The sequence below is a fragment of the Balaenoptera borealis genome (genome assembly GCF_965194805.1).
Source record: "Balaenoptera borealis genome assembly, chromosome: 3".
Taxonomy (NCBI): domain Eukaryota; kingdom Metazoa; phylum Chordata; class Mammalia; order Artiodactyla; family Balaenopteridae; genus Balaenoptera; species Balaenoptera borealis.
In genome coordinates this window covers 83341859-83366286 of record NC_138866.1, presented here as the reverse complement: position 1 = coordinate 83366286, position 24428 = coordinate 83341859, and the positions used below count along the sequence as shown (strand labels likewise).

The following is a 24428-nucleotide window of genomic DNA, read 5'->3' as shown; positions in this document are numbered from 1 at the left end:
TCCCCGGGGGGCCTCGGGGAGGAGCACCCATGGACCTCGCTTGCTGTGTCATCCATCTATTCTTAATTTTTCGGCCCCTTCCCAGGGCCCACAGCGGGCCAGGCCTGTGCTGGCGGACGGATACAGGGAGAAGCCTCATTTTCACGGGCCCACAGTCTAGCAGGGCAGACAGGTGAGTAGCCATGGTGTTGAATCCAGCGTGCCTGATGGTGCGGGCAGCTGAGCTTGGGGAGCTGGGGAGACTGCAGGCCCTGCCTGGGGCCCGCTGCCGTTCTCCAGCTCTATCTGTGTGTGGCCTTCCAGGTGACACGCACCAGTCCAGGGCTCTCCTCCCCACGTACTGGCTTTGTGGCCTCCAAACCCTGACAGGGCCCTGACCCCAACCCCTATCAGGCTCTTGCATCAACCCCTCCTGACCCACACAACTTAATCCCCCGGGTCTGTGAGAGCCCGCAGCCCCACAGGGGCTGCAGGTCCAAATTTTGCATGGGACATACTTAAAGATTATTTGTTATCTGAAACTCACATTGTATTGGGCATCCTGTATTTTTATTTGCTAAATCTGGCAACCCTACCACCCTGTGGAGAGGGACTCCCCAGGATCCTCCTCCCTGGGTCACCAGGGAGAGAACGAGAGGCTGATTAGCAGGGAATGAAGACATCCTGGCTAATTGATAGCTGGTAATCAGGTGGTTCTTCAGGTGCCTGCGTGGTCTTGCCAGCAGCCCTCTGTGAAGGGGGATGGTCTGAATCCTCCCCCTCCGCCATCCCTGATGCCCGCCTCACCTTCATGGGCTGGAGCTGCACCCGGGTGATGCGTGAAGGGTCCACCACGGGCTTGGGTCGCCGCAGTGTGTCCAGGATGTTCTGCCATTGTGGGGGGAGGCCCACGAACTTGCCTTCTTTGGGGTCGAAGGAGGTGTGGACGCGGTGCTGGAAATTCTGTGGGGCCGAGATCTCAGGGCGTTTCTTTTTCTTCTTGCGGAACATGGTGCCTGTGTGGGGAAGGTCAGACTGAGTTCCAGAGGGGGCGTCACAGGAGCCTGGCTCGGGGAAGGACAGGTGGCCGCAGCGGGTGCTGGGGCCCCAGGCTCCCTCCCCCGCTTCAACCCCCTGCACCGGCCCACCTCTCAGGCCTACTCCCTCAGGGAAATGGCTAGCTCCCCGCAGAGCGGTCCCAGAAGCAGCAAAAGCCCCATAAATAAGCCAACACAGACTACAAAGGAGGAAAAGAGGTGTCTGTCTTCTCATCTGTGCCAAGTCCCCTGCTGAGGAGGCAGACCCTGGGGGTGTGTTTTTATAACATCCAAAGCCCATGACAAATAACATTCCACCGTCGAAGAATTAAAAGGGGGGTGGGGAAGAGGGAGGAAAGCTGGCAAACTCATTTTACGAAGCATGATCTTGATTCTTAAACCAGATAAGAATAGTACAAGGAAGCCCCCTGGTGGCGCAGTGGTTAAGAATCTGCCTGCCAATGCAGGGGACACGGGTTCGATCCCTGGCCCGGGAAGATCCCACATGCCACGGAGCAACTAAGCCTGTGCGCCACAATTACTGAGCCTGTGCTCTAGAGCCCGCGAGCAACAACTACTGAAGCCTGCGCACCTAGAGCCCGTGCTCCGCAATAAGAGAAGCCGCTGCAATGAGAAGCCCGCGCACTGCAACAGAGTAGCCCCCGCTCGCTGCAACTAGAGAAAGCCCACGTGCAGCAACGAAGACCCAACGCAGCCAAAAATAAATAAATAAATTTAAAAAAAATAGTGAAAGGAAAATTTGAACCAATTTCACTTCTGAACATAAATGAAAATCCTAAACAAAATTAGCAAATTGAATCCAACTGTTCGTTAAAGGGTTTTTTTTGTTTGTTTGTTTGTTTCTTTTATATCACAGTCAGCTCGGGTTTGTCCCAGGATGGTTCAAAAACAAAAACTGTTAATGTGACATACAACTTCATAAAAAGTCAAGCTGCTGATTCAGAGACATGTTGCCCCATCAGGGACCAAACTAAAAGGGCCCTCATGGTCCCCAGGTGCTCGGCCCTAATGCTGGAAAGGCCCTGAGCTAAGGGCACTGCTGGGGTGGGTGAGGGCAGCTATCTTAGGGGAAAAGCTCTCCAGGAAGAGAGAGCCCACCTCCCTCTGGGTCCCCTTCTCTCTGGTCTCAGAACTCTGATTGTACAAAACATCACCTGCAGTCAAACCTCCATCCCTCGCCTTGCTGGTCTGGGTTTGCCTTAGGCCCTATTAAGCTCTAACAACAGCTCTGTGTGACACCAGCATTCAGATCTGAGAGAGGGAGACCGGAGACCCAGGAGGCAAAGTGACTCTTCCAAAGTGCTGCTCTGGCCTCACCTTCAGGGAGCCCTGGGCTGGGACCACATGGAAGACAGGGTTGGGGGTACCCACTAGAATGCTATTGTATTTGAAGTGGCTCAGAATAGCTCAGTGCATTTGTGTGGGGCAATGGGTGCTAAGGACACTCAGTGGGCTCTTGTGTCAGCTGGAAAAGTCACTTCTAGGTTTGTTTCAACAAGACATGTTTGTTTCTTGAATTGAATGCTTGGATCATTCATCTATCTACAGAACTGGATAGATCTGTGCCATGGCACTCTCTTTTTGTTCCTGCTCCGGAGAGAGAATTTTCCTGGTCACTTTCACAGGTTCTGGAGCAGGTCACAGATCTGGGAAGCAGCTGGTGCCACTCGGGAAGGCAGGGGGCTCAAACAGCCAAATCTCTCCACTAGGCATTCACCAAGCATGAATCAATCTGAATCCATGTCATACCTCTTGGAATGGCAGCCACTTTTTGGGACCTTGAGGTTCAGGAAATCTACCAAACATACCCACCAGGCAAAGCCACGTGTGCAGGAGCCCCAAGGACCAAGGACTTTGGAATGAAATATAACTGTTTGAGTTACAGGTGAGTTGCAGGGAGTCTTCCACTAATTTGGGGAGACTTTGACCGAGCTATCTAAATGATTTGAGCCTCAGCGTTCTTCATCTATAGAATGGGGTTAATAAAAAATAACGCACAGAGTTTAGGGAGTGTTAAGTGAGCGAATTCCCAGGAAAAAGGGGCTGTTTCTCTTGCTATGTTACCTCTCCGTGCATCCTGTCTCTCACCTCAGGTCCCTGCAGACATCAGAACGTGAGCAGATCCAAGTCTGGGAGTGATGCCCAACTCCTTTCCTCTCGGAGTCACCTGGCAGGGGTCATGCCTGATTTCTCGTTCTGGGGCCCTCGTCACCTCTCCATGACATAGACTCTTCATGGCTTGGTAAAGCTTGACCTCCTCCCTGTAGTCTTTGGCTACAGAAGAGTCTCAGTTCTGCAATTCTGTCCTGACAGACCCTCTATCTCTGGATTAGCTCAGCTGATGGTTTCACTCTCCTCCCCACTCTGTAAACCCTTCTGGAGGTGTAGGGACACAGCCTAGAGTTGCAAAAGAGGTGGCTAATACTTCCCTCTCCCCCCACCAGAACATCCCTGGCCCCAACTCCCCGGAACATCCCTGGCCCCAACTCCCCGGCCGCACTCAAAGGCCCAGCGTTTGCTGCAGGAATGCACGGGGAAAGCATCTTGTTTTTTTTTTTCGGTTTTTTGTTTTTGGCTGCACCGCAGCACGCGGGATCTTAGTTCCCCGACCAGGGATCGGTGGAACCCTCGCCCCCTGCAGTGGAAGCATGGAATCTTAACCACTGGACTGCCGGGGAAGTTCCTGGAAAGCATCTTTAGCAAATGGTCTACATGACTCTGGGATGCCCCTCCTGAGTCCACCCTAATAGCAATTCCAGAATAAGTTCTTCCCACAGGCAGCAGGAGGGGCCTGAGGAGAAAGGACAGTGCAGAGTCCTAGGATCCAGGGGTTACAGGGGAGGTGGGGAGCTGACAGAAGCAATGAACTGAGCTCAGGCTTTGGGGGAGGGGGAGTAGAGATTTAGAAATCAGAGCCAGCCACTTAGCTAGCGGGAAATCCACGCCTAAAGGGAGGCTGCCAGGACTTGCCCAAAACCATGGTGAGGCCAACACTGCCTGGGACAATATGATTGTGTACATAGAAAAATCTACATACAAACTTTTGGGATTAAATGTGAATTTTAGACGTCCCCAAGTCAAGGTCAATATAAAAAAAAAATTGTATTTTTGCATACCAGCAACAAACAAATAGAAAATGAAATTTAAAAAAAGATCCTGTGATACAATGGGAAATAGACGATTGGTCTTTGTACACCCCACAGCCTGCCCCCCATTCCTGGCACAGAGCTCTTAAAACTCTTGGAATCCCCAGAGTGACAAGAATGTTGGAACTTTCAGCCTCCCCATTCCCACCTCTGGGGAGGGAAGAGGGGCTGGAGATTGAGTTAATTATCAATAACCAATGATTTAATCAATTGTGCCTACTTAATGAAACCTCCATAAAAACCCCTCAGAGACAGGATTCAGGGCTGGTGAACGCCTCAAGGTCCCGAGAGGGTGAGGCGTCTGGGAAAGGCATGGAAGCTCTGCACCCTTCCCCCATACCCTGCCCTATGCGATATGCATCTCCTCCATTTGGCTGTTCCTAAGTTGCATCTTAATGAACTGGTCAAAGTAAAGTGCCTTCCTGACTTCCACCAGCCATCCTAGCAAATTATCAAATGTGAGGAGGGGGTCGTGGGAACCTCAGTTATTAGCCAGCTGGTCAGAGGTACGGGGACCTGGGCCTTGGAACCCGAGTGCAAAGTGGGGGGCAGTGTGTGGGGCTGAGCCTGAGGAGTCTGTGCTAATCCAGGTAGTTAGTGTCAGAATCAGATGGAATTGTTGAACACCCAGTTGGTGTCAGAGAGTTGGAGAGATGATCTCAGGAGGAGAAAAACCCTCTCATTTGCTGTCCAAAGTGTTATTAGGAAAAAACCCCTCAGACACCCTTTCCCACTTTACATTAAAAATATCAGACACCTAGGAATATATCTAATCAAAGATGCGCAAGGTCTCCACATTGAAAAATATCAAACATTAAAGATAATAAAGAATGTTCATAGATTGGAAGCCTCAATATTATAAAGATATCCATTATTCCCAAATTAACCTACAGAGTTATTGCAATCTCAGTCAAAATCCCAGCATACTTCTTTTGGTAGAAATTGACAAACTGAGTCTAAAATGTACAGAGAAACATAAAGAATCAGGAATAGTCAAAACAATCTTGAAGAACAAAGTTGGAGGGTTACACTACTAGATATCAAGATTTATTACAAAGCAACCACAATTAATACAGTGTGAAATTGGCACAAAGACTGATGAGTAGGCCAGTGGAACAGAAGAGAGAATCCAGAAATAGACCCACTCACATAAGGTCACTTAATTTATGACAAAGGTGACACTGCAGTATGGTAGGGAACAGATGATCTTTTCCATAAATGTACCTGAAGCAATTAGATATCCATATGAAAAAAAAAGGAGTCTGGAAAAATGAATTCATATCATATCCCCAAACTAATTGGATCTAAATGTGAAAGGTAAAAATAATAAAGCTGGTGGGAGTGATGGTGGGGGGCAGGAGAGAGGGTAACCCCTAGTCTGGCCATCCCCTGCCCCAGGTCTGGTGTGAGTGCCTATGGGGAGCCCGAATTTGATGGGCTCTCCTGGAGCCCCTGACCTGCTGGGGCCCAAACCTATCCACACCCATGGGTGCCGAGGACAAATTAAACTATCAAGGTTTTCTTTGTCCAAGGCAGGCCTAGGTTAGGAGTAGGAAATTCTTTCTGAAGATTTCACCTAGACTAATTTGTAAATGCAGTATGAATATAATGAATATTTGAAGGAAACACAGCAAAATATTCATTGTTGTTGTGTTTGACGGGTGGGGTTCCAGGTGACTTCCTCCTACCCCATCTTTCTACTCTTCTGAATTTTCCTTAAAGATGATGGGCTGCCTTTCTAAAGAAAACAAAATACTTTTAAATAAAGAAAAGAGTGATCCACGAGCACTGAGTTTCCTAAGAGATACTCACCCACTTAAGTATCCGATGTTGCCAGGTCACTGGGTGTCAATCACCTGAGACCCAAGCATCCCCTGCATCTCTCCAGCTCCATGTCCTGGACACACACACGAATGCCCAGACAGGGGCCCTCACTTGCCATTCCTAGGTCTCCGTCTTCCACCCAGTTTCCCGCCTTCTGACAAGCCCAAGGACCTCGGGGCTGAGGGAGAGGGGGTGCTGACTCAGCCGTGAGGTTAAATCAAATCAGGCCATGCCCGCCTTTAAAACTGCCATCCGAGAAGCACCACCTCTTTGCATCCACACTCCACTCACCTAGTGGAAGAGCTTTCCCTAAAGAAGGTACTCTGGAGGAGGAAGGAGGATGCTGTTCCCTCAGCGAGCCAGTCCTGCCTTTCCTTCTGCCTAGCCTGACAGAAATGATGTGGGCCTCGGCCACTGAAGTAGAAATGGGTGGAGGCAGGGCGCCAGCTCTGGCTCAGGGTGACCTCCGCTGCCCGAGCCCTTCCCATCTGGTCTGACACCTCACCCCAACGCAGTGGGGGGAGGTGCTGAGGAGTATTTCTCAGGCTGGGATGCACCTTTGAACACTCCTCTTCTGAGAATGGCTAGGACGTCACCTTCCAGCCAGCAGGCTGGCCCATGACTGGACCAGAGAAGGATGCCCATCACTGGGGAGGGGAGGGGAGGGGAGATCCCTGCCCCAACCAGCTTTAGAAGGAAGCTCCCCTGGCACAGCTCCTGCTGAGGCTGCTTCCTCCAGCCAGAGCCTGGCAGATGGGGAGCAGGTCAGTTCCTGGCAGAGCCTTCTGGAGGAAATGCTGCCACACCCAGTAAAACTGAGGGTGGAGCTGGTGGGAGAGTTCAGGGAGCCACAGGCCTGGGGTCACTGAGGGGTGAGACTATCATGTCAGAGGAGCAGGAGACTCCAGAGAGAAAGGGAAGTAACTTTTCTTGAGCACCTACTACGTGCTAGGCCCTTTCTAAGCACCAACTAATTTAATCCTCACAACGAGCCTGGGAGGTAGGAGCTATTATTATTATCCACAAATCCAGATGAGGCTCAGGGAGGTTGAATAACTTGCCCAGGGTCACAGCACCAGGAAATGACTGAGCTGGTGTTTAAACCCAGATCTGGTTCCAAAGCCCTGCTCCGTCCACCATGCCCACTCAGAGGGACTCGGGCTGTTGTTAATCTCCTTCCCAGGGGTCTCTGTGAACAGGAAGGGGGCTGGGCAGTCCGTGTAGAAGCGGATGGGCCAGGGCCAGCTCCCTCAACCAAGATTACTAGGTCCTTTCCTGGGCTGATCTGTGAGTCAGAGGCCAAGGGAGACTGGCGCTGTCCTGACTTGCAGGCTGACCCTTACTTTGTTTGGAACCAGGGCTTGTTTGTCTGTTTTTTTTGCCCTGCAGTGGTGGTGGTGGGGTGTTCTAAAGAGCTTGCCTTGGCAGCTGTGATGTCAGGGCCTGGCATACACGGAAAGAGCCGCAGAAACAGCAGGAGAGCATTTTCTCCAGCACAGGTCCACATCCCCTCCGTAGGGTCTCAGCCTCAAGTCAGGCAACCAGCAGGCCTGGCTTGAGGAGTGGTGGGCAGAGCTTTGTGGCTGATGTTAGTGTTCCACGGTGCCATGGGGTCTGGGTGGTGAGGGCCCCCAGACCAGGCTCTGTGGCTCAGCTGGTCCAGGGTCTACAACAGGGACAGCAGACAGCTGTGCTGGGTGGGTCACCCCCTCAAACTGCTTTTCCTCTTGGGGAGGAGACATCCGTCTGCCAGGGCCTGGGGCTCCAGGGCCACCAAGCTGTTGGTTCCCCAACCAGAACCATGGAGAAATGAGTCTGCACTTAAACCTCAAACCAGAGCACAGACTTTCCAACGAGCACTGCCATTTGAGGCAGACCCTTGGGAGTGAAACTGCCTGTTGCAGACGTGCTCCAGGACTTCCAGAAGTCCTCTTGGGAATCAACTTTGGGGCCCATCTTGGGCCAGCATCAAGGGTCTTCCTAACCTGTGGCCCCTGCTTTTCACCAGAAGAGCTGGTGTCTGACGTGGTTGCCTTGCCGCCCGGCTTCCAGTGAGTTTTGGCTGTTCCCACGCATCGAATTCCTTTCAAGGAAAGGACACTCAGCCCACTGAAGGGATCCACGAGAACGCACTACAGGCTGGGAAGGTGGTTTCCAGAAAGCGAGTCTGAAGGAGATTGCAGCCACTCTGGGGGGAGCAGGATTTGGTTGGTTGTGTGAGTTTTGGGATGTAAACTGTCTGTTAGGATGAGGCTGGTGGGATTCCCCTCCATTTCCAGACGAGTGGGAAGAGAGAAGGCAGCTGCACCTGGGGCCCTGTTCCCTCTGAGGGCCAGAGAGTGAGAGTGGGGTGCACGCCTAGGCTCCCCTTGAGGGAGGCATGGTCGGCTTGTCAGGGCTGAGTGCGGGCTCAGCGTGGACCTGGGGCGTGGCGTTCCTAAGTTCCACTTGTGATCCTGGCCCACTCTTCCTCTCTAAGCCTCAGCATTTCCGGGGCCAACAGGGGCATGGACTTATTCACTTCTGCCAGCTTCTCCAGGTACAGTGAGGAAAGAAACAGCATCTGTCCTAGTTGGAGGGGCTGTTTTGGGTATTTTTAGTAATTGTCACTCAGGGAGTGCCTAGTATAAGCACCAGGCTCTGGGCTGAGCATTTCACACACAGAATCCTCGCCACGAGCCGGTGAGGTGGGCCTATTATTGTACCCGTTATGCAGATGAGGAAACCCTTGTTCAGAGAGATTAAGTGACTTGCCCAAGTGGAGCAGCAAAGAAGGGGAAGACCCCTGTTTATCTGATCCAGATGTGAATAAGGCTGCAGTTAGCTGTCACCTCCCACCACCCCAGCCTGTCATTCTCAGTCCCACGCAAGACGCTCTGTGACATCGAGATAGAGGTAAGCCCCTGAGTCCTAGAGCACTTACAAAGGTACCCCCACTACTGCCACCATCCAGTCACAGAGGGGCTGATGGAAGACCCTGCCACCTCCAGAGTTGGGCCCTTTCACCCCGAGGTCTGCTGCCCAACCTCTTCATAACGCCCTTTGGGAACTGTCATCCCACACCCTTCCGTGAAGAGGAATATGCCTCGAAGGCCTCTGGTTGAGAATATCCTGGACAGAAGCCAATCTTTCATTGGAGTATTCTCATCAGCCAGGAAGATCTTTCTCAAATTTTAGTTTCTGGAGTTTGTTTAAATATGAAATTATACTATTCATTCACTTATTTGATAAATTCATTTGTTGTGCATCTGCTCTGCTCCAGGCTCTGGGGACCATGGTGAACAAAACAAAATCCTTGGCTCTCGTGCAGTTTAGCTGGCTTTTCCAAATAGATGTTGCCAGACCCCACCCTGACCTGCGCCACCCACCTGTGGGACTTACTGACGGGGTCTGGCCTCCCCTTCGCCCCTGCCCAATTTTCAATCCCTCGGTGGCATTCAGGAGCTGGTCCACGCCCTGCTCGCCTTGCTCCAATGAATTCAGTGATGGGGGGCTCCTCCCCCTTTCGGAGGCCCCTGCCCTCCGTCTCTCTGTCCCCTCACAGCTCATCCTTCGTGTGGCGCTGAGCTCTGTCCTCCCTCAGCTTCCACCAGGGGTCCAGGTCTGCCATCCGCCCTCTTCACGTGACATGAGAGGTGGCACCCCAGCACTCTTCCTGTCCCCTAGAAATACACCAGGGGAAGGGCCTGAAGAGAATTTCATTTGCTCTTCTGCCCAGCTGTCCCCTGTAGGGTGGATGGGTCCTAGACCCAGACTGTGGCCCTTACTGCCACTGCCCACAGGCACTAGTTAAGATCTGCCCAGGGCCGCTGTGTGGAAGTCTGGAGCATCCCCCGGATGTAGAGCAGTACGCTGAGGTTCTTCTGACGCACTGGAGTGGCCCAGAGAGAAGCTGAGTGTGCAGGGCAGGGGGCACTGTGCACAGAACACGCCAAAATGTCTGGGCTCCCCACCCTTGTTGTCATTCCCACACTACAGGTCCCAGTGAATCCCCAGGGGAAAGATAATGGGGCTGTTGTTGAAAAGAATATGATAATAAGTCTCATTCAATCACTTGTGTCAACACTCCAGCTGAATGAGAGGCCGAAGAGCTAGGCTGGCCAGCCAGGGAAGGTCAATGTTGACTCAGGCCTGCCTTTTGGGCCCAGCTCCAGCCTGCGAGTGCTGTGCTGCCGCCGCCGTCCAGCAGCGGCTCAAGCCGGAGCAGCCCTCTGACCTCTGTTCACTGCACTTGGAATCCTAACCGCTTCCCCAGTCCGCAGCACTGGGGTTTCCTGGGCATGGCATAATCTCCAAGGGAGGAGTGAAGACTGGGAGAGCTGCAGGTCAGGCACCTCTTCACTACCCCCGATTTTCAACAGCTTCCACATATAGAGGCTCGAGACCTCATCACAGAGTCCTCAGTGCCTAGCCAGAAAGAATCTCCAGAGTCCCCAAGTCACAGGATTAAGTCCCCTAGTCACAAAAAGATTATGTTTTTACAGCCCTTAACTTTCTGTATCACTATATTGTTCCCCTCCTCACTCCAAGTTCACAATACTGCAGTGACATGGGCCAAACCTGTTTTACTGGGTGCCTCTTAAGAATGGCAAGTGACTGGGGAGAGGAAGGAGGGGCCGAGAAAGGGAACCTACACATACACGTGTATAAAGTGCCTAGCACGTGTCAGACACTGTGCTAGGTGCTTTTCACTAGTGCATTTAATGCTCACGACTCTACGAGGTAGGTTTTATGAGCTTAATTTTACAGGTGAAGAAACTGAGGCTGAGAGAGAAGTAATTGTCTGATATGGTGAGTGTGTAGCTGGGAATCAAATCCAAGCTCCAAGCTCTTGCACCATGCCTAGTGCACCCAGAGAAGTCAAATGACCTGCCCCAGATCACACAACTACTCTGGGCAGAGATAGGACTGGAAGCCTCAAGCCAGAGTCTCTCTCTCTGCCCCAGGCTGCGCAGGTGCTAACAGTGTGTCACCTATGGACAGGTGAAGCCGTGTGATGTGTACAGAGCACGCTGCTGTTTCTGCTTCCAAAGCGCGATTCCCTTCCAGAAATGGCCCCTTCTCTGGGGCCACCTTACTACCCACCCTGCACGGACCCTCTGCCGTTACTTTATTCCCATTGCTTTGCTCTAATGTCCTCCACAATCTCTTGCCACACAGCCAGACCATTCTCAAAGTTCGCCAAGAGAGGAGGGCTTGGGGAGCTTAACCTTTCCCAAAACTGGAGGCTAGGCAGGTAGCCTCCTGCTGGGGCTGTTCTCCTTTATCAGTTATCATTGTGACTTCTCACAATTGCCCTGTGAGGAAGGCATGATCACCCCCATGTTATAGATAAGGACATTATAGTTGGGAGAGAAGTCAAGCAACTTGCTTAAGGAATCAAAGGCAAAATGCCAGAACTCGAACCCAGCTCCTTCTGGTTCCAAAGGTGTTCTCTACCACTGTCCTATATATGGCCTGAGGAGAACTCACAGCAGAGCTCGCACCAGAATGGGGCAAGATACAGAAAACGCAGCCTGCGCCCTGGGAACTCCTCATGTCTTAGCCCTTGGTGCTCCCAGCAGCATCTCCCTCCCAGGGTGGATGCCACTCACTGGGTGTGGGCAAAGCTGGAGAGATTTTAGCAGGTTGGAGAGCTGGGGAATGAGCGGGCGGCAGGCTGGGATCTGCCCAGCAGCACCTCTGGCTGGGGCTGCCTCCCGGCCTGCTCAGCACGGACGCTGGGCCTGCTTCTGCCCTTCCTGTTTGGGAGCCTGTTTCCCAAACGAGAATTTAAGTGCACTGGCCTTGGTGACATTGCCTCGCCCCTGACCGGCGGCAGCAGACGGGAGCACAGGCGGAGGCTGGGCCAGGAGCCAGGGCGGGGCATTTGAAGCCGTGCGCGCCTCCAGCGGGACGAGGCGGGTGAAGTAACAAGGCACATCCACTAAGGACTGAGAAATGGCACCTAGTAGGGACCACTGCCTAACAGTACCGAGAACGGGCCAGCCCAGGAGGGCCACCTGCCCGCCCACTGTCCCAGCCTGTCCCTCACGGAGGTCCCGAGAGGGCCCCTGGACACCCTCCCAGGGCTACTCACCTCCGGGCCGCCTTCCCTGCCTCCTCTTTCTCCGGACTCCTCACTCCTCAGTGGGCAGAGCTCTCAGGCACCGAGGAGAGGGAACTGGGGACCTTCGCGGGCCAGTCCTCCGAGGCCTGGGTGGAAGGAGGTCAGAAATTCATTGTGACCGATGTAGTAAGTGTCCCCGCGGATTTCGCGACTGGCCGGAATCCAGAGCATTCGGAACCGCCGCCCCCCGCCCGCCTCCCGCTGAGACACCTTCTCAGGTGCGAGCGAGCGGAGGCGGCGGGCTCCCCGCAGGGCGCACGGGGACGAGGGGACAGCGGGCTCAGCGCTTCCGGCCCCTCTGCTCTCCTAGCTCCGACCCAGGGCGGCCACCGGCCCCGCCTCGGCCGCCCGAGTGAGGCGCCCTCTGGGACGAAGCCCCCCGCCAGCCTGGGCGCGAGGGCCGCGCGCCCACGCGGAGCGAGGTCCGCTGCCGGCGCCGCCGAGTCCCCTCGGCCCGCGCCGGCGGCCCCGCACTTCGGGGAATGAACACCCGAGAACCGGGAGCCACGCGTGCGGGGAGGCCTGTCCCCCGTCCCGGCCCCTACCCGGGCAGGGCTCGCAGCACCCCGGTGGTCGGGGCACCCACCTGCCGAGCGGGAAGCCCCTGGAGCTCTGGGAGAGGCCGCGGGAGCCCGGCCCGCCCTCCGCCGGGAGGCGCCGGGAACGACGAGGGGAGGCCGCGCTTACATGTTTGTGCAGCGCCGACTTCACCTGCCGCGAGTTTGATTTCGGGGTGTGGCCTCAGGTAGGACGCCGCGAACGCAGAGCCCGGGAAAAGCCGCCGAGGGGCGCAGGGGCCGCGTCCAGGAGCCTCTCTGCCCGAGGGGCGCCCCCTTTCTCAACGCTTTTCCCCCTACCCGCTCGGCTCCGGCTCCCGCCGGCCCTTTGCCTTCCGGTGCTGGCCCCGGCCGCCCGCTGTGACGTACACGTGGCCCCTCGGACCCTGGGCTGCGGCCTAGAGGCCTGACCTGGACTGTCCGCCGAGCGCCTCTGTGTAATTAGCTCCTTAATTTGCACTGCAGACGCACACTCGGGCGGCGCGTCCCACCCGCCCAGCCTGGAGAGCCCGGCTGGAATCCTGAAACCTACCACCTTGGCCTGTCCCATCCCATCGCGCGACAAGGCCCTACGGCTGTCTTGGGGTAGCCCCCTTGTGCAGGCAGGAAAGTGGGATTTAAAGAGATTCCAATTCCCTTGCCAGACCCTGCTCAGTTCTGAGAGCCCTCGGGCCTCAGGATTGTAAGGGACCTCTAGGGAAAGAAAACTTCCAGGAGCCCCGCACCCCCAAACAGAGGCTAAGGCACGGTTCCAGAGTCAAGCATCTCCTAGCTGTCCCCAGCAGTGTCCTGGCCTAGGATTAGGATGGCTGTCCCAAGTGGCTCACTGTGGGCTGCCCTTTGCCCTGCTGCTTCTGGATTGGAGGGTGGTTTCTCCTGTGTTTATATGTTGTAGAGGAGGGCAGGGGCCATCTGTCTCTTCCCCAAACAAGGAAGTGGGAAGACTTCCAGGTCCCCAGGGAGGGCTGTGTCCACCCGAGTGCTGAGGGGAGTCTGGCATGGAAATTCAGTATATCTAGACCCCAAATGGCTGCCCCGAAGGAGGAAGTGGAGGAATTTTTGTCATTGTTGGGCACCTCAAACTTTAGTTACTGAGGTCACTATTGCCATGTATTGTTTTTATTCACTGATTCTTTAGACATATCAGTGCAATTTATGGATAAAGAATTTGCATTATAGGCTCAATTGCTTATGCACAGTTTACTCTAGGCTCCCACCAAACTGAGCTGAGGTGGCCAGTGGGAATTCACTACCCCAAACAGGCCTGCACCCTGTCTGGCTGCATCCAAAGCCCTGATGTCCTCAGCCTCCCGGGGAAGGCGTGGTGATGCCAGGTGGAGACGCTGGCTATGGGAAGGAGGCTGTGCTGGGTTGCGGGGTGGGTATGGGAATTGGTTGCTGAGGATTTGAAATGAACCAAGAACCAAAGCTAGAATGAAATGCATTACTTTATTGAACCTAGAATCAACACCCTAAATTATTTTTTACTGACACACATGAATTATTTCCTTTCGATACAAATACCTTATATACCAAAACCACGGCTCCAAGCAATACTTTTGAACTGTTAAACTACAATAAAGTGTGAACATTAAAATATTATCAGAAATGAACTGGTATTTAATTTGGTTTAATTCAGGCTTGGGTATCCCCAAAAGGCTACACACCCAGTCCCCTCCTTACGCCAAAGGGAGAGAGTCTAGGGTACCTTGGGGGGCCTCTCACCTTTGAGAGCTGCAATGGCATTTGGCGCCTTGAGAGAGACAGGACTCCCAAATAAGAATGACCGAGGAGGTAATGAATCCCCCATCACTGAACGTATTCAAGAAGCAGATAACTATCAGTCAGATATGCTAGAGAAGAGGTTCCCATAGTGGATACCAGACTAGACTAGGGGGCCTCTTGGGTGCATCACAGCCCCACATTTCTGCCCTTCCAGGTGGGTCTACGGCGGGTCGGCTGCAGAGGGTTGGATGACCCTCTGCATATTGGAATGGCTGGGATGTGCAGAATGGGTCCTGAGTGATTAATTTCTGTGTGTGACTCTCCCCCCGTCTCCATCTTCCTCCGATCCACAACCAACTCGGCCCTGCCCAGGAGGAGGGGGCAGAACAACAGTTCAGGAAGTGGCAGGGACAGTCTAGAGACAGCTTCTCCTCCAGCATCCACATGCCTCTTTCTGGCCTATTCCCAGGTTGCCGTGCCAAGCACAGGGAGAGGGACCAGGCACACCCTCCTTTGAAGAGCCTTGGCAGCTGCCATAGGCCTTCTGGTCAAGGGCGTTGTCCATGCACTGCCATTGCACAAATTGGGCAGGGGTGCTGGACAGGGGCACTGAGAAGTGGCATTTCACGATGGGCAATGGCTCTCGGAGCTCCGCCAGCTCTGGGGCATTGGTCAACCAGCCTGGTCTGGGAGGGTGTCAGGGAGGGCACATGGGCAGGGCAGGCACTTCCTGGCTCTCAGACCATGGCTCTTGGGGCCTGTTGTAACATCTGAGTACCTACAGCCAGGGCTGAGAACCCGGGTTAGGGCCAAAGAGGAAAGATACACATCAACTTGTGGTTTAGAAACACAAACGCATTATCCTTTCCTGGCACCTTTCTGCTCTGTGACTTGAAAAGCTTCCTCAGGGTCCTTTCTCTGGATGACTGCCCTTCTCTAATAATAGTAATAATAATGCCTGCCGATTATTGAATGCTTCAGGTGGGCCAGGCCCCATGCTAAGCTATTTACACATGTCATCACTCAAGTCTTCACAACCACCCTGGGACAGAAGTACTATACTGTTATTATTCTCATTTTACAGATGAGGAAACAGATGAGGCTCAGACTGCTTAAGGAATCAGCTCAGGGTCTTGTAGCTTTTGAGCGGTGGAGCCAGAATTTCAACCCAAGGGTATCTGTCCCCAGTCCGTTCTCTTAACTCTGTACTGCTCAGAGGTTCCTGGTGCCAGGGCCTGTCTGATATGACTTGACCGTGTGGGGTCAGGTCCCTGGGAGCAGCTGGTGGGGGAGGTGCTGGTAATTTGCCTCTTTGTGCCACATCTGACTGCCACCCAGGACGGGTATGTCATGTGACACAGAGAAGTCGGGGGGTTGAGTGGGGATATCCCTCCTCCATTTCTGATGAGGGCATGAGGACGCCCACATGGCACTGGGTATGAGGGGCAGAGGGGGGCCTCAGTTTCCACCACCCGCTCACTGAGTCATGAGCCAGCACCCTGCCTGAAGTCCCTGAATCAAGCCATCTGTCCTTCACAGACCCAGAATGGGCCAGGTGCCATCAGGCCCACCTGCAGGCACTGCTGGGGAAGTGGGGCTGTACACCTGCTTGGAGGAGCCCCTTGGGGCCTGGGCTCCAGGGGGGTAGCTGCCCACTCACCCTGAGCCCCCAGCCTTAGGAGAGAGGCACTCTTTGGAGAAGATCCCTTCCTCCCTCTCTCTTTTGGCCTGTCCCACACCTGTCCCTTCCTGCTATTGGGGTGGCCTGGGCCAGTGCCCTTCACCCTGATGGGACCATCCATCTCTCTGCTGATGGGGCTGGGAGGCAGGTGTGAACCTCTGAGGGTCTGAGAGCGTGAATTGAGAAAGTTGAGGTTGCCAAGCCCTTGGGGTCCTTAGGCAGGAAGGAGGTAGAATCTAGCTGCAGAGACCATGGGTTCCTGCAGGACTGGAGCCCTTCTGCCTTTCTAGACTTCCAGCATGTCTCAGCCTTAGTTTCTTGATGTGTATAACGGGGGAGAGGGTGCCCCTCTCCCTTGGGAAGGTGGTGGAATGATGAGGTCTAGAGCACTGGGGTACAGGGGCCCCAAGGACCAGCACCCCCGAACAGGGTGAGAGTTCTTGGCCCTTGGCCCTCACAGCTGCCGAAGGGACCAAGGAGGAAACTCCCCTCCCCCACGCCATGCGTGCACACAGCTGCCACAGGGAGCAATGGAGTCCAGTTTAGTGTGCCATGGGGGCAGAATCCCAGGGTTCTTCCAGGAGAACTTGCTATTAAATCAACCCAACAGGTGTATCCACTCCAGATCCTGGAGAGAGTACCCCAGCTCCAGCTGGCAGCACCATCTGGGCCCAGTGGGAAAAGTCCACTGGACTGTCCTGCCTGGCCGCTGGACAGATGTGTCCCTCTGCCACCCTGAACTTCAGCAGAAGGAAATGACCACACCCAGAAGCCTCCAGCCTCTTTCTGCCTTTTTCTCAAGTGTATATATGTACTAGGCTTCCTGTGCCAATGAGAATATATAGGCCTGTCTCCCCTAAATGAAAACTGACACTGGCGGCTGAACTTGCCTGATAGTCCCAAAGGGACCTGGTGACCTTGGGTGAGCCACCCAGATGCAGAAGCCACTGTCCACCCACCTCAAGGAGCTAAAGCAGGGGCAGGGCAAGCTGTGGCACCCTTCCCGGGTGCACGGGGGCATGAGCTACACTGGGGAGGGTGGCAACAGAAAGAGCTACCTCTGTGCTAAGGACACTCGTTTTAGAGACATGATGAATTCCTTTAATATCTTCTCACTATGATCACTTTGCAGCCCCTGCTCTTAATGGGCTCCAAAGTTCCATCCAACTGTCTGTTGCTGGCAATTTAGCTCTCTAGCTGGCATTTCTGCTGGTAGAACTGACAGCTGGGAAGCTTCCTGAATGGATACCCTTCATTGTCCTTTCCTCTCTGCTCTGAGCCTCCAGCAGCTGCCCCCAGTCTAAGGCCAGGGCAGGGTTGTGACTGGCACCCACGCCCTGGAGCCCAGGGCCTGACTTTCAGGAAGGACAGGTGAGTTGGGGGAGTGGAAGGCTTGTGCCAGACCAGGTAAGAGCTCCAGCCAGAGTCCAGGGAAGGAAAGAGTCTCAGGAAGCATGATGTTGGCTGCCCAAGCCCCATCCACAACCGTCTGGGGGGAACACCTTAGCTCTAAATGCACAAAGTTCACGGGCTCTGGGCCATGTGGCCTCTTGGGAACTTGCTGCAGAGCTTGTGGAACTCCACCTTCTGCGTCTGCCCTGGGTTAGAAGGCATGACCTAACTGCCACTTGGCTGGGCTGGGCTATGCTTAGAGGGTCCTAGGGTAGGGGGTGGGGCAGGCAGCTACTGCCATCCCTTCTCAGGATCTTTCCTTCTTTAATCTCTGGACCACACCTTGACTGCCCTGGGGTGGGCCTGTGGGAACTTCATGTGAACACTGACGCAAAGGGTCCTGGTGTGCACTGCCCCGCCCTCCCCAGTGGCTCTTGCTGGGATGATGCACCGTCTGAGGCAGCCCCTCCTCCTGTCTGACCATCCTCTCCTCTACAGAAGCCCTGCATGCTTGCTAACTCCTGGCCTCGCATTCTTGCCCCTGGGTCTGGCTCCATCCCTCCCCAGGGTCTGAGACCTCTACCTTTCTCCACCTTGCCTGATCCCTGACACACCATCTTCCAGCAAAACCCACTATAGTGGAATATAAAAGACTTCTTGTCCAGCTCGTGCCTGGGGTCAGGGAGACAAATGACAGACAACAGGCCACCTGCTTCTGGGATCTGACCTCTGATGGTGGGTGTTTAAATTCCTGCCTGGGGTCATGGTATATAACTGGTGAAAAGACCACTTGAGGTAAAGGGTCTCCTGCGTTCCTCCTGCTCACAGAGTCTGCCCCAGAATCTCTTTCATTCCTAGATACTATCATCATTACCCCCTCCTTTGGCTTAAGACATTAACAGGCTTATGTTTAAAATGTACAATGCTTCCTGGGACAAGAAATTGAGTCTATCCATTTACAAATTAGCTGGACCTGTTTATCAGAGAGTGGCCGGGTCCCAGGAGTGGGCCGAGCCTCTCCTTGGGGGGCGCTGGTGAATAAGCGTGGGCTGAGCTGGGGCTCCAGGTCCATCGAGATGCAGGGGCTGGGGGTGGGCAGGAGGCACAGAGGAGTAAGGGGACCTGTCCTCCTACTGTGTTAGGCCAGGCCGCCTCTCTCAAGCCATCTTGTTACCTGGCAGCCCTCACCTGTCCCTGCTTGGGGGTGCGTTTGCTGATGCTGCCGAAGGAAAGGCAACCTAGACTGGGAGGCGAGGACCCCCAGGCCTGAAGCTGACTCTGTCACCAGTTAGTTCTGTGGTCTTAGGACCCCGCTTTCCTTCTCTGGGTTCTGTTTCCCTCTATGAAATTATGAAGGCTGCATTAAACATTCTTTGGGCCTCCCTTTGGCTTGAATGTACTACAGCAATCCAAGGCGGCTAGCTCCTTTCTGGGGCAGCCCTTTCCTCCTCTGCGCTCCTCCCCACTGACCCGAGACTGTGCTCTGGATGCACACTTGGTCCCCGGCTCCCTGCACTCTCTGTGCCTTCTTGCACAATTCCATGTGGAGCCTCATTCGAAGCTGGGAGAAAGAAAATGGAGGCTGGACGCTCCAGGCCAGGACTGAACCAGAGAACCAGTCCTCCCGGTTTTAATCCCGCTGCAGCACTCAGGAGCCTCAGGAGCCGGGCGGACAGGCAAGCAGCCGGGGCCTTGAGCAAGGTGACTGGTTCGTTGCTATTTGCCCTGGGGTGAGTGGGCTGGGTTCCGGGTGCACGGGGGTCAGAGACCAGAACAACGAACCAGCTGACCTGAGCTTCCTGGGCCTGCTTCTCTGAGCATGCAGAGGCCGCCCCCAGGTCCTGGGCAGCCTGAGTGTGCAAGAGAACACAGCCCTGCCTTCACCCCGTTAGCCAGAGGCCCGGGGCCCAAGTGCTTGGCATACTCAGGCAAACCAGAGCCAGGCGGAAAGGTGCCAGTGTTTGCTGACTGAGGCAGCACTTCGAGGGGGAAAGCATACCACAGAGAAACCACAGGTGTAAAAAAAGGTCATCACTGTCCCCCTGTAAAGTCTCTGCACTGCCTGGTGGGTCATAGTGAGGTTTTATAGAAAACGCTGGCCAGTGTAAGTGTCCCTTTGCTGGGGCTGATGTGGCCCCTTGCAGTTGCGAGGGAGCGGTCCCTGCCTCCACGCTAAATCCCCCCAGGGTATGAAAGTCTGTCCTGTTCAGCTTTCCTTTCCACTGCTCTGCTGAAGGCTGTAAGCTCCCCTGGGGCAAGGGCTCCAGCACTCCACCCCACCCCTGCCCCCATCCTGCCCCCAGTGTTTGGGACTCCGTAGTCAGGCCATAGCTCTTCCCTGCCTGCAAGCGAGTGAGCCAGAACAAGGTGCCAATGGCCACCGCCTAGTGCTGCCTAGAGCCCGCACCCTGCCCAGAAAAGACAAGTGCCCCTTTATCCCACACCTCACACCTCTCACCTTAGCCCCCAGTGGGCCCTCGGGCTGAGCTCGGAAGGAGCAGCTTGCCAGGACCAGTCGGCCTGTTCACCCCGGGCAGGAGGGCCAGCCCCGCTTCAGGAAGTGGAGAGCTCTTCCGAAGCTTCCATTTTCCATGCTCTACTCCAACCTGTTGGCTAGTCCACTTCTCTTAGGGGACAGGCTGCAGAAGGTCTGCTAGTGAGGTTTGCTAGCACCCTTCCTACTGCCCGAGTCTCCTTCCCACTCAGGTGTGGAAGGCATCCTACAGGAAGGGCTCCACTTCCAGCCACAGGTCAGCTTCCCATGAGTCCTTCCTGCCTTCTGCACCCAGGACACAGTGTGCAGAGGCGCCTCTGAGGCCATTTGGGTGAGGAATGAGGTCTCTCAGCGTCTCCGCCTCCGCCCTGCCCGGCCCTCCCACCGAGGCGGTAGGTCTAAGAAAGCCCTCGTCCTGAGCCCTCCCTGAGCTTTTCCTCTCCTCCTGGCCCAGCCAGCTGCCACCCTGCTGGCCTGCTGTTTGTCCGGTGCTCCCCAGCCTCTGCCACTCTGCCCCCAGCTGGGCACCAGCTGCTGCTCAGCTCTGCATACACGGGGCACCACCAGGCTTGAGTGGCCTTTTTCCAGGAGCCGGGAATACGCTCTCAGCTGGTAACCCCACGGCTAGTAAATACCCCCATTTTCCTCTTCCTGGAGCCAGGTATGGGGATTAATTGAGTGGGAGACACTTGGGTTCATCCTGACTCTGGTCGCATGGGCTCTTCCAGGACAGGGGGCATTCCTGGTCATTCTCGGGAATTATGCACAGAGTGGGTTTGCCGTGGCTGGAGGCCCCAGACCTGCCTGCACATTTCCCTGTGCCTGGCACATCCCAGGGGGCTCTGCTCACCAAGAATGTCTGTCCTTGGGGGACTGAACGGTCCATGCAGCCGCCATACTCTCCCCTTGTGGCCACTCTCAGGTGCACAGAGCTTTCCACCCAAATCATGGGCTTCCAGAAAGCTTGCTCCTGGTGCCGACCCCTCTTGACTAGGCACACTGGTCACCAGGGCTCCCAAGTTTGTCACTCCTGAGCTGCAGACAGGAGCCCTTGCTTGGCCCAAAGGCCTTATTCTCAGCTAGATGAGCTTCTGTGAGGCCGAGTCCCAGGCCCACCAGGGCCCATGCAGCCCAGAGCTCATCCTCTACTTCAGGAACCCGGTTCCCACCAAAACCACTCAGGGAAAGACCCCAAGCAGGACCCTCCAACCTTGGTGTGTGATGCCAGGGAAAGAGCAAACTACACTGCGTGAGCCTTGCTTCTTGGTGGGGCCCCAGTGCTTTAGAAACCCGAGCTCACTGGGCCTGACGTCCCTGGAGCCACCCAGGTCATTAGTGCTTCAGGGGAGTCTGAGGTCTGTGAGGAAACATGGTGCTCTCAGCCAGGCAGCCCCCTGAATCCGGCCTGAGGCTGAGTTTCAGAGTCAGAATCTGTGCCAAGTCAAGCTCAGCATTGGGGCGTGACTTGGATCCCAGGACCCAGCGGATGCGCCATAAATATCTGAGGGATGCACACATGAGGGGAGTGTCCCAGAGGTGGTGGGGCCTCCTGGAGGGGCGTCCTGGTGGCACTGGCACGGCCCAGCAGGAAGGGGAGTTAAAGACAGGAATAGCAGAAATAAGCATTTCTCTGGCCAGGGAGCCAGAGGCCAGCTTGGACAGGGGTGCTTCAAAATCCATCTGGGAAGGGAGTGGCAGTTTGGGCGGGGCGTGGGACTCCTTAGCCTGGGAACCCACAGCTGCCCGCCCTGTCCCAGATAGTGGGCAACCTGGACACCTTGGCACCCCACCCCGCCAGGGAGGCCCGCGCCGCCGTGGCAGCAGGGACCTTACCTTGGCCGTCCTCTGGGCCCCGAGCTCCCTGATGCAGGCCGGTGCTTGCCTCTAGCCCAGGAAGCGGCACTCCCTTCGGGCAAAAAAGAAAAAAAAAGGAACAGAAAAAGAAAACCTCAGTGCTTTTCTCGCCCAGCCGCTTCTCCCGAAGGCTCCTGGTTGGTGTCGTCTTGCCTCTGTGGGCACATAGCCTTCTCCCTCTAGCAGCTTACTCACTGGTGTGGAGGCGGGGCACCCACACCAGAGCACGTCCTGTGGGGTCAGGGGTCCGAGGCGCTGGCTTGAGCACCAGCCTGATCAGCGGCCCCGCTATGTCCTGAGTAAGGGGGAGCGGAGCCCTGGGCACCATCCTTCCCAGGGATGCACCCGTGAGAGCTCGGAGGAGGACACACGTAGGTGCTGACGGGCACTGCACCGAGAGGGACAGAATTCCTGGTAGGAAGCTGTTTCCTTAGTGCCTTAGTGATTAGGGCTGTCAGAAGTGGAGGCAGCCCAAGCACTGTCTGGTGTCCCCGGCGGGTTGGCTTCCATCCTTGGACCACCCCCTACCCGGGCACCCTGCCGTATCTCTGTCCCGTGGACTCAGTGGGGCCTGGGTCTGTCTGAGCTGGAGCTGCCCCTCACCTGCTCAGGCCAGGCGCCTGGTGTCCTTTTCCACAGCACCCATCTAGGGGTCTGGGCGGGCCCAGTATCAGTCAGGATGAACTGCTGCCAAATTCCCCATCCCCAGCCTCTGCCAGCTCCCCTGCGGTCCGCTCTCACACACACACCTGCTCCTCTCACACACACATGGGGCCACACCCGGCGCAGAGGCACCTACCTGCCCAGGCCAGCCTAAGCCAATCCAGCCTCGTTCTCCAAATGCCACTCTGACCCTAGGAGCTGCTCATTTACAGAAATAGCCCGTAGGAGGTGAGTTCAAAGCCAGCCCGGGAGGACGCCAGTCAGCATGGACCAGACTCCCCTTCTCCCGACACCTCCAGAGGACAGGCAGCCTCATCACCATATCTGCTGTTGCACTTTGCTGGCCGACATCTCTCCCCGGCCCCTCAGGCCCCCACAGCGTCTTCCATATCCTTAGCGGGGGGCGGCAGACTCATGGCAGGTCCCATCTTCCTTGGAGCCCCAGGTAGGGAGGGGAGAGCTAGAAGGGGCGGGACTCAGGCGCAGCTCCAAGTTTCCAGTTCCCAAAATAATCAGATGCAAAAGGGAAGGAAGAAACCTCCAGGCCAGCGGTGACTCAGTGCCCGTGGGCCGGCTTAGTCACCTGGATGGCTGCTCCTGGCTCCTGGCACATCAGGCAGGGAGCGATGCCCTCCCCCCTGCTGCCGGCAGCAGGCTGTCAAAGGGAGCATGGCCAAGGAGCCCCAGCTGGCCCAGGGCTCCTGGCAGGCGGCGCTGGCGGGCTCTGGCCTCCACCCCAGCCGCGCCCCCCTCCTCCACGGAACACCTCGGCTCACTTTGGGATTTCTCCATTAAATCCTCAGGCATCAACCCGCTCTTGTTTGGGGCGCCGAGCTGCTCCAATGTTGCTTGGCAATTTTGATATCGTCGGAGGTTGCCATGGGGAGGAGGGTGATGTCACTGACACAAAAAACCCACTGAATTTACAAATCAGCTGGGGCTGGAGCTATTTATAAAAACACGTTTTTTTCCTGCCTGCCTTTACGGAGGGGGAGGTGGGGGGAAGGGCTGCCTGCCCAGCTCAGTGCAAGCCTCCCTCAGCCCCTGGGAAGCCAGACCCCCCAGGCTCCCCACCCCCAGAGCTGCAGGATTCGGAATTTGGGGTTGGGACCTGGCTGCTCGGCCACAGCTGGCTGAGCTCGCCTTTAGGGGTCTCGGCTGGTTTTGCTGTGAAGGGTGAGAGAGCGGCACGCAGGGGGTGGTGGGCAGCATGGGTACCGGCTTCTGGGGTCGGCAGGGACCCATTGTTTCCCAGACCCTGATCAGAAACAGGGGCCTTTGCAGGTGGGAACTTGAGCTCCCCAGGGGCCAGGCAGAGCTCAGCCTTCTACAGTGCCCTCCCGGTTCCGGGGACCCACCTGTCCCCTCACTGGCTCCTTTTCTTCTCCCAGTGCCCAAGCCCAGTCTCGGCCCCCGCTCCTCTCTCCTACACTTGCCCACACTCCCGCTGGAACACCATCCTCTCCGTGGCTTTGACCATCGACCTGGAAATGCTCACTCCAGAGCCCAAGTCACAGCTGCCCCAGTGTAGGCACCACCCTGACCTGCCAGTTCCCGCACCAGTGCCCACTGCTGCTGAAGATGGAAACCCACCGTTCCCCTTGACGCTTCTCACCCCCAGCCCAAGGTGGCACTAAGCTGTTTGCGTTATTTTTGAAAACTCTTTCATGAATTTTCTTCCATAGAGAAACAACGTGGCGTTTGGTTAAAAGCCCAGGTTCTGAGTTTTTCCTCCTGAGTTCACATCCCAGCTTTACCGTTCATCAGCTGAGTTACCTTTAGCGTGTTATTTAACCACCTGGACCTCAATTTCCTCATCCATAAAATGGGGATGATTTCACCTGCCTATAGGGTTGTGGGAAATAAATGAACGAAGCTCCTGGCACAGGAACTGCTCATCCTGAGAGCTCAGAAAACATCAATATTCTTCTCAGCTTTCAGCTCCG

The 24428-nt window shown here is 55.4% G+C and overlaps 1 protein-coding gene and 1 long non-coding RNA gene across 9 annotated transcripts in view; one reads left to right on the top strand and one right to left on the bottom strand.

The window, feature by feature from the left end:
* The window catches only part of PAK6 (p21 (RAC1) activated kinase 6), a 34352-nt gene extending 11387 nt beyond the window's left edge, over window positions 1-22965 (bottom strand). The window contains exons 1-4 of one of the 8 annotated variants that reach the window (XM_082384966.1): window positions 22619-22963; window positions 21799-21871; window positions 12087-12202; window positions 787-995 (exon numbers count right to left, since the gene is read on the bottom strand). In XM_082384966.1, the coding sequence (XP_082241092.1) occupies window positions 787-990 (204 nt within the window). In that variant the 5' untranslated portion in view covers window positions 991-995; window positions 12087-12202; window positions 21799-21871; window positions 22619-22963. Of the gene's footprint in view, window positions 1-786; window positions 996-5995; window positions 6152-12086; window positions 12203-12702; window positions 12995-21798; window positions 21872-22422; window positions 22586-22618 lie in introns of those variants that run through there. The other 7 variants (XM_082384965.1, XM_082384969.1, XM_082384968.1 and 4 more) reach the window with 7 other exon arrangements.
* LOC309625523 overlaps window positions 21878-24428 on the top strand; it is a 62970-nt gene continuing 60419 nt past the window's right edge. Inside the window, exon 1 of the long non-coding RNA XR_014242562.1 lies at window positions 21878-22233. This is a non-coding gene — a long non-coding RNA (uncharacterized lncRNA). The remainder of the gene's footprint in view (window positions 22234-24428) is intronic.